Source organism: Lathyrus oleraceus, chromosome 7 (genome assembly GCF_024323335.1).
Source record: "Lathyrus oleraceus cultivar Zhongwan6 chromosome 7, CAAS_Psat_ZW6_1.0, whole genome shotgun sequence".
NCBI classification, from domain to species: domain Eukaryota; kingdom Viridiplantae; phylum Streptophyta; class Magnoliopsida; order Fabales; family Fabaceae; genus Lathyrus; species Lathyrus oleraceus.
This window is the reverse complement of record NC_066585.1, coordinates 66170096-66182001: the sequence shown is the minus strand read 5'-3', so window position 1 is coordinate 66182001 and position 11906 is coordinate 66170096. Positions and strand designations below refer to the sequence as shown.

Sequence of the window (11906 nt, the reverse complement as noted above, 5' to 3'; positions counted from 1 at the left end):
TTCGTCCTCTACATACCGCCGCCGCCGAACACATCCTCTTTTCTGTTCGCGCCGCCGCCGTCGCACCACCGTGCACGAAAACCACCGCCGAATCCGCGGATTGTTCTGGTTCTTCGCCTCTGTTCGCAATTCAGATCTCCTTTCTTTTGGGTTTCACATCTCTGTTCCGACGATAGCACACCACAACGCCGTGATTTCTCTCCTCTGCGCGTCCGTGTTGTCCACTGTTGTTGTATTCTACTCGTGAATTGTTACTGTGAAACAAGAAGCAGTCATGTCTGATTCCGAAAACAACAATAGCGACCACAATACTCAGAAAACTCCCACTGTAGCCAATGTTTCCGAGCAGTCTGTCGCTGCCACCGGTGTTTCAAAACATGGTTTTCATCCCGCTCTTGCTGTCTCCAACATTAGGAACCACATTCCTATTATTCTTGAGATGGAAAAAGATCAGTATGGAACATGGGCCGAGCTTTTCCGAATTCATGCTCGCTCACATCGAGTCTTGCATCACATTGTTCCATCTACGGAAAAAGCACCTCCAGCCCCTACCGATGCCGAGCATGAACAATGGACCACTCTTGATGCCACCGTTCTCCAGTGGATTTATTCCACCATTTCTACTGATTTGCTGACCACTATCCTGGAACCCAACTCGACTGCAGTAGAAGCTTGGAATCGCTTAGAAGATATCTTTCAGGACAACCAAAATGCTCGAGCTGTCACTCTTGAGCAAGAGTTTTCTAACACTCGTATGGAGGATTTTCCAAATGTCTCTGCTTACTGTCAGCGTCTTAAGATGCTTTCTGATCAATTGAGAAATGTCGGCTCCCCTGTCAACAATCATCGTCTTGTCCTTCAGCTGATATCGGGTCTCCCAGAAGCTTACCGTAGTGTTGCCACCTTGATTCGCCAGAGTAATCCTCTCCCTGCATTCTATCAGGCTCGTTCAATGCTCACTTTGGAAGAAGCCGGTATGGCTAAGATGGCAAACACAGGCTCTCATGCTGCCATGCACACCACTCAGTCAAAACCTATTGAAGACACCTCTCAGCGTGGCAACCGCCGCCCCAACAACCGTTCTCGTTCTCGTGGCAACCAGAGCCGCGGAGGGGGACGCAATAACCGCAATGGTCCTCAGCCTGGAGCTCCCAACACTCCTCCATCATGGTCCTCTCCTCCTTGGCAGCAGCAACAACAGTACCCAGCTTGGCAACCATGGGGTTGGACTCCACCACCATGGGCTATGCCACCGTGTCCATATCCCACCTCTCAGTGGGCACGCCTTGCCGGTCCTCCTAAGCAACCAGGCATTCTAGGACAACGTCCTCAGGTGTATGCAGCCTCTACCTCCTCTCAGATACCGACAGACATTGAGACCGCAATGCACACAATGTCACTCCACACTCCTGACAATCAGTGGTACATGGATACGGGCGCAACATCTCACACAGCTGCATCACAAGGTAATCTCTCGTCTTATTTTCCTATAAGTAATTCAAATCAGAAAGTTATTGTTGGCAGTGGCCATGAAATTCCAATTCACGGCACCGGACACACACAAATAACCACATCTCACCAACCACTTCACCTTAAACATGTCCTGCATGCCCCGAAAATTATTAAAAATTTAATTTCTGTGAGACGACTCACCACTGACAACAATGTTTCTGTTTCCTTTGACCCTTTTGATTTTACTGTCTCTGACTTTCAGACGGGGATCTTGTAACACCCCGATTAAAATAAGAGAATTATTTAATTGAGTTAATATTATTTTATTAATTTAATTAAATAAAGTTGAATTATTGGGAATTATTATTATTATTATAGATGTTATTGATTTTAATAATAATTAAATAAATAAAATAAATGGAATATGAAGAGTGGAAGGGTAAAAGTGGAAATGGGATAAAAGAGGCCAAAGTGAGAACTCAGGTTGTTTTCACGTGTTTTGCCTCAGAGTCAGAGAAAGAGGGAGAAACGCTGAAGAGAAAGAGAAGGAAGAGGAAAAGGCCAAAGATTGCTCAGAGCTTCCTTCAATCCAAAGAGGTAAGGGGTCTGAACCTTATTAAACGATAATATGCGAGCAATTTCATGATATCTGTTGGATTATTGATGGATTTTGGGGATTTTAGGGAGATTGGGAAAGTTGGGGTTTTGATGGGAAATTCTCCGATCTGTGAGTTTTGTTGAGTTATATGCACTGTAATCGAAGTATGTTGTGCATATATGACTGTTAAATGTCGATATTGAGTTGTTAGCTGTGGAGTATGAGTTGTGGCGAGTAGAGAAGCAAAGTTGCGCTGGTTTCCTCAACAGAGGGCTTCTGTTCGCACGCGATTCGCGGCGCGAAGCCCAGTTCGCGGCGCGAACTGGGCAGGATTCAGAGGAGTTCTGTAACGCATCGTTCGCGGCGCGAACCCTGCTTTGCGGCGCGTACTGAAGCGAATTTAATTGTTCGCGACGCGATCCTTCGTTCGCGGCGCGTCCTGGAAAAATGGAGGAGTTCGCGGCGCGTCCCTATGTTGGCGGCGCGAACTGGGAAAATGCAGAAACTAATGTTGGTGATTTTTGAGTACGTTGAGTTGCGAAACTCTTAGTAAGTCGCTGTAATTGTATTATAGACAATTAAAAGTGATTATATGATTGTGTATGAGGTGGTTATGATGATAATATATTGAATTTACGTGTTTACTTATGAATGTGTTATGTGACGATGTGATATCGTTGTAATGTTGTTGTTATTTTGTTGAGTTGAATGTCATGCTATTAATGATGATGATAACATGACTATATGATGCTGTTGTTGCTATGTTGATTATGATGCATGTTTGGTGTGCATGCATTCATGAAAGGCCGATGCCTAGTGATGAACGGACTGAGTTCCAATGATGTTGTTGACTCCGGGCTTGTTGAGAGGCTTGGTTCCTTGCGGGGAACTCGGATTCTATGGTGATGAATCTGGGAGTGGTGATCCTGTAGTTGGTCACAAAATGGGTATACCGAGTCGTGTTGAGTCATGCATGGGAGTGTGCATTGCATTTGATATGTTGTTTTGTTGATGTTCATGAGTATGTTGATTATGATGATTATGATGAGCGGTGTTGGCATGTGTGAAATATATTTATGTTTGTATTCCTGTCGTTATATTATTATTTAATAATGTAATTCTCACCCCTTCTGCATGTGTTTATGTTCATCTATGATGAACAATGTGCAGATAAAGAGGAGTAGCTATTGTTGAGGTTTGAAGAATAAGTGTAGAGTTATTCTACAGAGTCGAGTCAAATGCTCTGGTCATGTGACACCGGGGTTATGGGATTCGATAGATAGTTGGTTATTATTTACGTTGTTTATGATGACTAAATGTTGAGATGCTTGTTGAGATAATGTTGAACCGTTTTTTTTTATGAATTGTTATATGATGAATAATAATGATTGCGTTGTTGTCCGCTGCGAAGTTTTAAATAAATAAATAATATGTTTTATTATTGTGATGCGATAATTGTTATGTTGTAAGAAATGTAAACTCTTCTACATGTTGTACTCTGATAATATATTTAAATATGTCGTTTGGGTAGAAGGGTGTTACAGATCTCCCTTCTCAGATGTGACAGTCGTGGAGATCTTTATCCAGTTACCACTTCTCCTAGTTTTGCCGGTCTCACTTCCAGTCTCTGGCATAGTCGTCTTGGTCATCCTGGCGTGTCTGTTTTAAATTCCCTTCACAAAAATAAGTTCATATGTTGTGAACCTTTTAATTCTTCTGTTGTTTGTGACTCTTGTGTTTTAGGCAAACAGGTTAAATTGCCATTTTTTGATTCTCAAACTACGACCTTGATGCCTTTTGATATTTTACATAGTGATTTATGGACGTCTCCAATTTTAAGCTCTGCTGGTCATAAATATTATGTATTATACTTAGATGATTTTACAAACTTCTTGTGGACTTTTCCTATTAGCAGAAAATCCCATGTGTTTGAAACGTTCAAGTCACTTACTCAACTCATTCAAACTCAATTTTCAAAAAAAGTCAAAACATTTCAATGTGACAATGGCGGTGAATATAATAATGAGCCTTTTCAAAAGTATTGCACAGATCATGGTCTAATTTTTCGTTTCTCTTGTCCACACACATCCTCACAAAATGGGAAAGCGGAACGTAAAATAAGAACCATTAATAATATGATACGCACTATGCTAGCTCATTCTTATGTCCCCCCCTCATTTTGGCATCATGCTCTCCTCATGGCAACTTATTTGTTAAATATTATTCCCTGTAAAACACGTCATAATCAGTCACCAACACAACTTCTGTATCGTCGTGATCCCACATACACACACCTTCGAGTCTTTGGTTGTCTATGTTATCCATTATTCCCATCGTCTACCATCAATAAGTTACAACCCCGCTCTACTCCGTGTGTCTTCTTGGGTTATCCACCGAATCATAGAGGTTACAAGTGTTTTGATTTGTCTAATAGAAAATTAATAATTTCAAGGCATGTTATCTTTGATGAAACTCAATTTCCCTTCACCAAGATACACTCCCCTTCACCTCACTCTTATCAATTCCTAGATGATGACCTTCACCCCTACCTTATACATCAGTGGCAAAATCAAATTTCACCACCTATTGCACATAACCAATCAACACCCACAAGCAAAATTGATCAGCCACTCCCCTCAATAAACCAACAATCATCATCTCCTACCTCTCAGACCAACCCACCGACTCCAATAAACTCTCCCACATCACCACAAATTCAACAACATCCACCTCCACTTACACGAACCATCACCACACGTAGCATGAAAGGCATTGTTAAACCCCGCAAAATATTTAACTTATCAATCTCTCACTCCGACCACACCATCTCTCCCATACCTAAAAATCCTAAACTAGCCTTATCAGACCCGAATTGGAAATCTGCAATGCAATCTGAATTTGATGCTCTTATTAGAAATAAGACGTGGGATTTAGTTCCCCGTCCTTGTGATGCTAATCTTATTCGATGTATGTGGATTTTTAGACATAAGAAGAATTCTGATGGCTCCTTTGAGCGTTATAAGGCTCGTCTTGTAGGTGATGGCAGGTCACAGATTGCAGGTGTGGATTGTGATGAGACTTTCAGCCCCGTGGTGAAACCAGCTACCATTCGAACAGTGCTCAGCATTGCTCTATCCAAATCATGGCCCATTCATCAACTGGATGTCCAGAATGCATTTTTACATGGTGATCTTCATGAGACTGTTTACATGCATCAGCCATTGGGTTTTCGCGACCTCCGTCATCCAGATTATGTATGTCGGTTGAAGAAGTCATTGTATGGTCTTAAGCAAGCGCCCAGGGCATGGTACCAACGCTTTGCTGACTACGTCGCCACTATTGGTTTTCGTCATAGCACATCAGATCACTCTCTCTTCATATATCGACAAGGTTCAGACATCGCCTACATTTTGTTGTATGTAGACGACATCATCCTCATTACCTCCACTCAGGTCCTCTGCAAATCAATTATGTCACTCTTAGCATCTGAGTTTGCAATGAAGGATCTGGGTCCTCTGAGTTACTTTTTGGGTATTGCAGTATCTCGTTATCCTGGAGGTATGTTTCTCAGTCAAAGCACTTATGCTTCAGATATCATTGCACGTGCTGGCATGGCGTCTTGTAAACCGTCAGCCACTCCTGTTGACACCAAACAGAAACTCAGCACCTCCTCCGGCACTCCTTATGAGGATCCCTCCATGTATCGGAGTCTTGCAGGGGCCCTACAATATCTCACCTTCACTCGACCTGACATATCATATGTTGTTCAGCAAGTTTGTCTTCATATGCACGCCCCTCGCACGGAACACATGCTTGCTCTTAAGCGCATTTTGCGCTATGTTCAGGGCACCTTACATTTTGGATTACATTTATCACCATCTCCTATTACAAAACTGATCTCCTACACTGACGCTGATTGGGGTGGATGTCCTGACACCAGACGGTCTACATCTGGTTACTGTGTTTTTCTAGGGGACAACCTTATTTCTTGGTCTTCAAAAAGACAACCTACTCTCTCTCGTTCTAGTGCTGAAGCCGAATATAGGGGAGTTGCCAATGTTGTCTCAGAATCGTGTTGGATTCGCAATCTTCTCCTAGAACTCCATTTTCCTATTCCTCATGCCACTTTGGTGTATTGTGACAATGTTAGTGCCATCTATCTATCTGGTAATCCTGTGCAGCATCAGCGCACTAAGCATATTGAGATGGACATTCATTTTGTTCGGGAAAAGGTCGCGCGTGGTCAGGCTCGCGTCCTTCATGTCCCATCCAGACATCAGATTGCAGACATCTTCACCAAAGGACTTCCTCGCATTCTCTTTGATGATTTTCGGACCAGTCTAAGCGTCCGTGAACCTCCCGCTTCGACTGTGGGGGTGTGATAGAATAGAATATTTGATTATTATTAGTCATAAATAATTTCCTATAATTAGGATTGTATCATAATTACATACGTTACACATTGTTGTATATATACCCTATTCAGATTAATGAAAAGGCAACGCATTCCATTATCTTACACTTCCAACATAATAGGATGACTCACTCAAACCATTCTCTCATGAGTCATACCAATGAGACATGTAGTCAATTTTGTAGGCGTAAGAACCGATCTCCTCAATGACTCCTTCATTAGAGTTTTCGTATATAAATACCAAGAGACAGTTGAGTAAAGCATTCACTTTTTACATATAAAACCATTGAACCCTCTTGCGCACCTTATCATCGCAGACATGATAATATATATTGTTCTCACCGCAAGTACCCGTCATTTTTTTTTGGAGTGGATCATTAAACAACTGGGCCTAGAAACTAAGTCAGTCCAACTTTTTCCAAATTTTGGTGGGAAATGGAGCAGAGTTGAATTGTTCATCCCTTTGTCTACATGTAGTCCTTTATTAAAGTCCTAACAATTTTCTCTATTTTTATCCCATTCAAACACACCATAGAAACGATACTACCAAGATATATTAGTTATGTTAGAGAACAAACAGAAGTTAATCTCTTGTCTGTATAGATTGGCATCAACTGCAAAAATGCTTGTCATCATAAAGTTTGGTACTTCTGAAATTTCTCTACTCATGAAATCAATCAATAGTAACCATTCAAGTAACATCTGGTGCTCACGAAGAATATACAAGTAATCACACCGAGGGATCCTAAAACTAATATGAATTTCCCAAGTTCATCTCTAGCTGCAGACACTGATCTTTGTTTTTTCCTCTTCCAACAAATTTCAAAAGCAGTTCATGGATGCATGCATATATAGATTCTTCTTCAATGCTTAGCTTGGCTCCTTGCAGCACTTCGTCTCGCACAGCATCCAACAAAGTATATGATAGACTAGCATACACAATAAAAGTCAGTGAGATTATTACAAGTAAATTGAAGAACTTGTCTTGATTGTTTTGTGAACTTACGAAGACGCACAGTGTCTTACCAAAACAGCAAATAATACGACATTGAATATCGCAACAACTCTCCACTCAGTTTTCATGTATTGCGCCACACCGGCCCTGGAACCAACATTCAGAAAAACAAAATGGCAGTGAGACAATGTACTCATCTAGAAAAACATAAACGGAACATGGACAACCAAGAGTAGAGATTCTTTCCATCTGTCCAAAGAAATAAAAGGCTTCATTACTATGCTTTTGAGTGTATAATAATGTCACAAATACTAGTAACAAGTGTGTTTTATACAGTAAAAAATATAGTGATGGAGCCCTTTACTCTTTTCAGAAATAGAGAGGATTCGTAATCGACAATCAGGCATGCTTACTTGCAAGAATCACAATCATAGCATTTGACAGCTCGAGAATTTTTGTACCGCTTGCAGTCATGGTTAGGACTAACCGGATGAAAGCTCAAGTCATAGTAAGATGCATTTACAGCAGGATATCCACACCTATGATATGAGAATTTCAGAGATATGTATTAAGTTTCTTAACCGAAAAATAAACTATATTCTAAATCGAAACAAACATGACTGGTTATTATAGATAAGGAAATTCTTCGGAAAGAAAGGAGAACCTACTCAGAAGGCGGTCGACAGCAACCAGATTCAATTGGACTCAATTTAGCTAATTTATATTGTTTCAGAGTCTACATAAGATTAAAATTATAAAAGCGGTAAATAACAGTTTTGAGAGTGTGGAAAATAACAGAGAATCATAATTCAATTTTGTGGAATAGTATAGACAATAGATCACACACCTTATATTTTTTGGATAGGTTGTTGCAGTTTTCAGTTTTGACCAAACAAACCCTCAATCGCTTCCAATTATGAGAACTGTTTAACTAAAAGCAGACAAAAAAAATCAAGGAAATGAATGTTGAAGAGAATTCTCTAACACCATCGTTTCTCAGTTAACAAGAGTCTTACCTCTTTGAGAAACCAAGAGCTATAATCTTGAAGGTGATATTCCTTGTACCTAAGCATACAATGATACAATCAGTCTGTCAATTATTGAATCGAATCACGCAAAGTTCTCAAAAATGAAGCACTTGAGTCCTTACCGCAAACCAGTCACACTATGACCTGATCCATTATTAGTCACAATGAATCTGAAACAATGGCAAAAGATTGCATAAGCAATTACAAGAAATGATAATAATGCAGAGAGTGACAATATCTGTCAACAAACATGCACACTTACACCAACACTGTGAAGACTAAGATTCCCACCAAGATGAAGAACAGCATGATCAGATACTGATAGTGCAATGTCAAGGAGGATTCCTTTAATTCAAAATTTCTTTGAACTATTTTTCAATATTAGGGTTTGTGGTAAAAATAAATATATAACATTTGACAAGGATACAAGCCATAACAATATGGAGCTTCTTTTCATAGCACCAAAAAAACCAACAATGGATCTGTACAAAACAAAAACTGTGATTGAAGACAATACAGTAACAGAAAAAAATTCAAAAGAAAAGAAGGCACCAAAATCATAAAAGAATGTAAAAAAAAAACTAACATTAAGAAAATAACTGCTCCAATGCTTAGTACAGGTATAGTGAGAGATTTTCTGCAAGCATCATGACGAGTACTCATCCACACCCCAAATACTATCACAACCATTGCCAAAACCTGCAGAATGAGAATATTATCAACATGTTAAAGCAATTCATAATGCAAGTGAAAATGATGACAAAGAAGAGAAAAAGAAGATAACCATGGTGAGAAAGTTGATCCATCGAGTAACAAAGGTGCTAGTTCCCACTCCCATATTTTATTTCTGAAGAGGGAAATGGAAAATTACGAGTTAGAAGAATGGAAAAGAAAGAGAGTGACAGTGATGTGATGAGATATGAATGGTGATAGAGATGCGCGAGTATCATGTATGATGAAGATGCGGAACACGGTGTACAAGGCAAGGAACAAAACCCAACACTCTACGACACGACATTCTAGGTACACCAAAGACCGCAGCAGTGAGAAACAACTGAACAAAAAAAAAGTGTTTTTTAATAATATTTCAAACTTGTGAATCTAACTTAGTGCGGTTTTAGTTTTATCGATGATAAAGAAACAAAAAGTAAAATACAAGAAATATAAGAAAGAGAAGGAAGAAGGGCATTGGTCATAAATGTGAATAGGGTTGGTTGGATCTTACACTATATCCTTGTCTATCTAACCAATCCATCAACACACATAGGATTATAGCTAACACCTCACACTTGTATGTGACAACCTGTATATTTGAAAATTTTAAATATTGATTCTCTTAAATTTATACTCTATCTAAAAAATTTTAGTTTTTTTTTTAATTACTTTCAAAATTTTAGTGAAAAAAATCACACCATGTATAACAAAAGATTGGTATTTCTCCCTACATTTAAACATTTAAAGAGTGTTTCGATGAGGTAATTATATTTTTTTAGAGAATTTAAAATTTTAAGTAATTTAAATGATTCAATTGAAATTTATTTATTTTAAAAAAAATTTGTTTGGATGGAATATTAAAATGATTTATTATTATATTTTTTGAATTATTTTTATAAATTTTAAAATTTTGGGGGAAAAATTTAAAATATGAAAAATAAGGGACTAATTTGCAATATTTGAAATTTTAAACAATTTGTAAAATTTAGAAATTTTAAGAGACTTATTTGGAATTTTTCAATAATTTTAGAGGTGAATTTCAAATTTTAATAAAATACGAGGACTATCTTGCACAAATTGAAAAATTAATAATAAATAATTTAACATTTACATTACATAGAGTGAGAGAACAATTTCAAATTCTTTATTTATTGGTGTCATTTGAAATTCCTTAAATATAACTTGAATCAAATACTTCATAAATTTATATTATTTTAATAATTCTCATTTTTTTTATCTAAATAATAAATTTTGGTTAAATCATTTCAAATTTTCTCAAAAAAATATTTTCTCTCATTAAAATGTTTCATCCAAAATGCATTCTTAAGATAAAGTTAAAATTTCAATATGTATTTTTCACTTTCTTTAAATTTTAGTAAACTAAATTATTTTTTCTGAAGTTGACTTAAATGAATTAAAGATGAGATGGATGAAATTCCAAAAGATTTTGCACCGTTATTCACCATTAAAGAAATGTGTTTTATTAAAAAAAATTATTCATTTGAAAATTTTAAAAGAAATGTAGGTCTATCATTAATTTGTTTTATGTTATATTTGGTAGATATTTTCATCTCGGTTAAAAATATTATCATGTACATAACTATCAATCGACAACATTGTATTATTGTAGTTACCATTCGCTTTGATACACCAGATAGAGTAAGAGGCGGACGGGACAAACTAGCGCTTGATTGTAAGGGGAAAGCAAATTATAAGAACAAGAGGAAAGCCGCTTGTTACTTGTAGCGTGTGGTTCAAATGCCCTTTCAGTTAAGATACGTGTCAAGTGGTTCTAGTTGGAAGATGAAGGTTAGATGTGATATTCATAACCATGATCTAACAAAGACTTTAGATGAGTCTAATATACTCTTCTGTTTGAAATCTGACGAAAGACAATTTGTGAATGATATGATAAACTATCATATGACGCCGAAGTTCATAATGGGTGCATAGAAAGATTGAAATTCTGAAAATCTAACAAGTGTCACATTATTCATTAGAGCTGATTAATAGAGAATTCGTTGAAGCTGAGCATTAGAGAATTTGTTGGGAAAAACATGGGCTTCTCCATCCAATACATGATCAAAAAAAGGAGAAATAAAGCAACCTTCCTGATTCATTCTCGCCATGCGAAGGCACATACTTATTGGGCGAACATATGTGGTTCAAGAAAACTTTAACACCAAGTTACTTCATGCAGAAGCAAGGAAACTCTCTAGACGAGGTTACAAACTCGTTTACTGAAATAAGGCGATTTAGAGACCCTTTGGCTAAGTAACTTCAAAGTGAACGAAGGGTTTGCTCGCTATGAGAATAGAGAGGCTCGTTGGACAAATTGAGGTGGCCAAAGTCCACTTGAATGAGCTGGACATGACTTGCTGGTGAAGAAAGTGAAGCTCGTTGGCCGAGCTAAATACCTCGTTGGACGAATTCTCCTGCCCATACCCCTATAAATAGAGGCCACAACAAGTGTAATTGACATAACTCAAATTAGTTTCATTCCATAACTCAGAAAATAACAAGAGAGAATTGAGAGAGAGAAATTCCAAAAGAGATATTGAAAAATCGAAAGTGGAGGCTCCATAAGATAAGATAAATTGTCATCGAGGTTATTCCATCTCTTTCTTCATGATCATCATTGTAAAGCTAGTTTGAGTAAGAGTAGTTAAATGCTCTTTTATTGGGGTTAGATGTATTTGTTCAAAAACTCATGCATTCATCTTGATCATGAAGTTATAAATGTTC

General features: G+C 38.0%; 1 protein-coding gene across 1 annotated transcript; it reads right to left on the bottom strand.

The window, feature by feature from the left end:
• Positions 1–7043: 7043 nt before the first annotated feature.
• On the bottom strand, positions 7044–9610 carry LOC127105774 (tetraspanin-10). The gene is made up of 11 exons (XM_051042978.1): positions 9232–9610; positions 9034–9146; positions 8875–8929; positions 8710–8765; positions 8570–8617; positions 8436–8484; positions 8267–8350; positions 8088–8155; positions 7833–7958; positions 7491–7566; positions 7044–7393 (listed from the first exon to the last, which is right to left on the bottom strand). The coding sequence occupies exons 1-11, from the start codon at positions 9283–9285 to the stop codon at positions 7328–7330; spliced, it is 795 nt and encodes a 264-aa protein (XP_050898935.1). The 5' UTR covers positions 9286–9610; the 3' UTR covers positions 7044–7327.
• Between the last annotated feature and the right edge of the window lie 2296 nt (positions 9611–11906).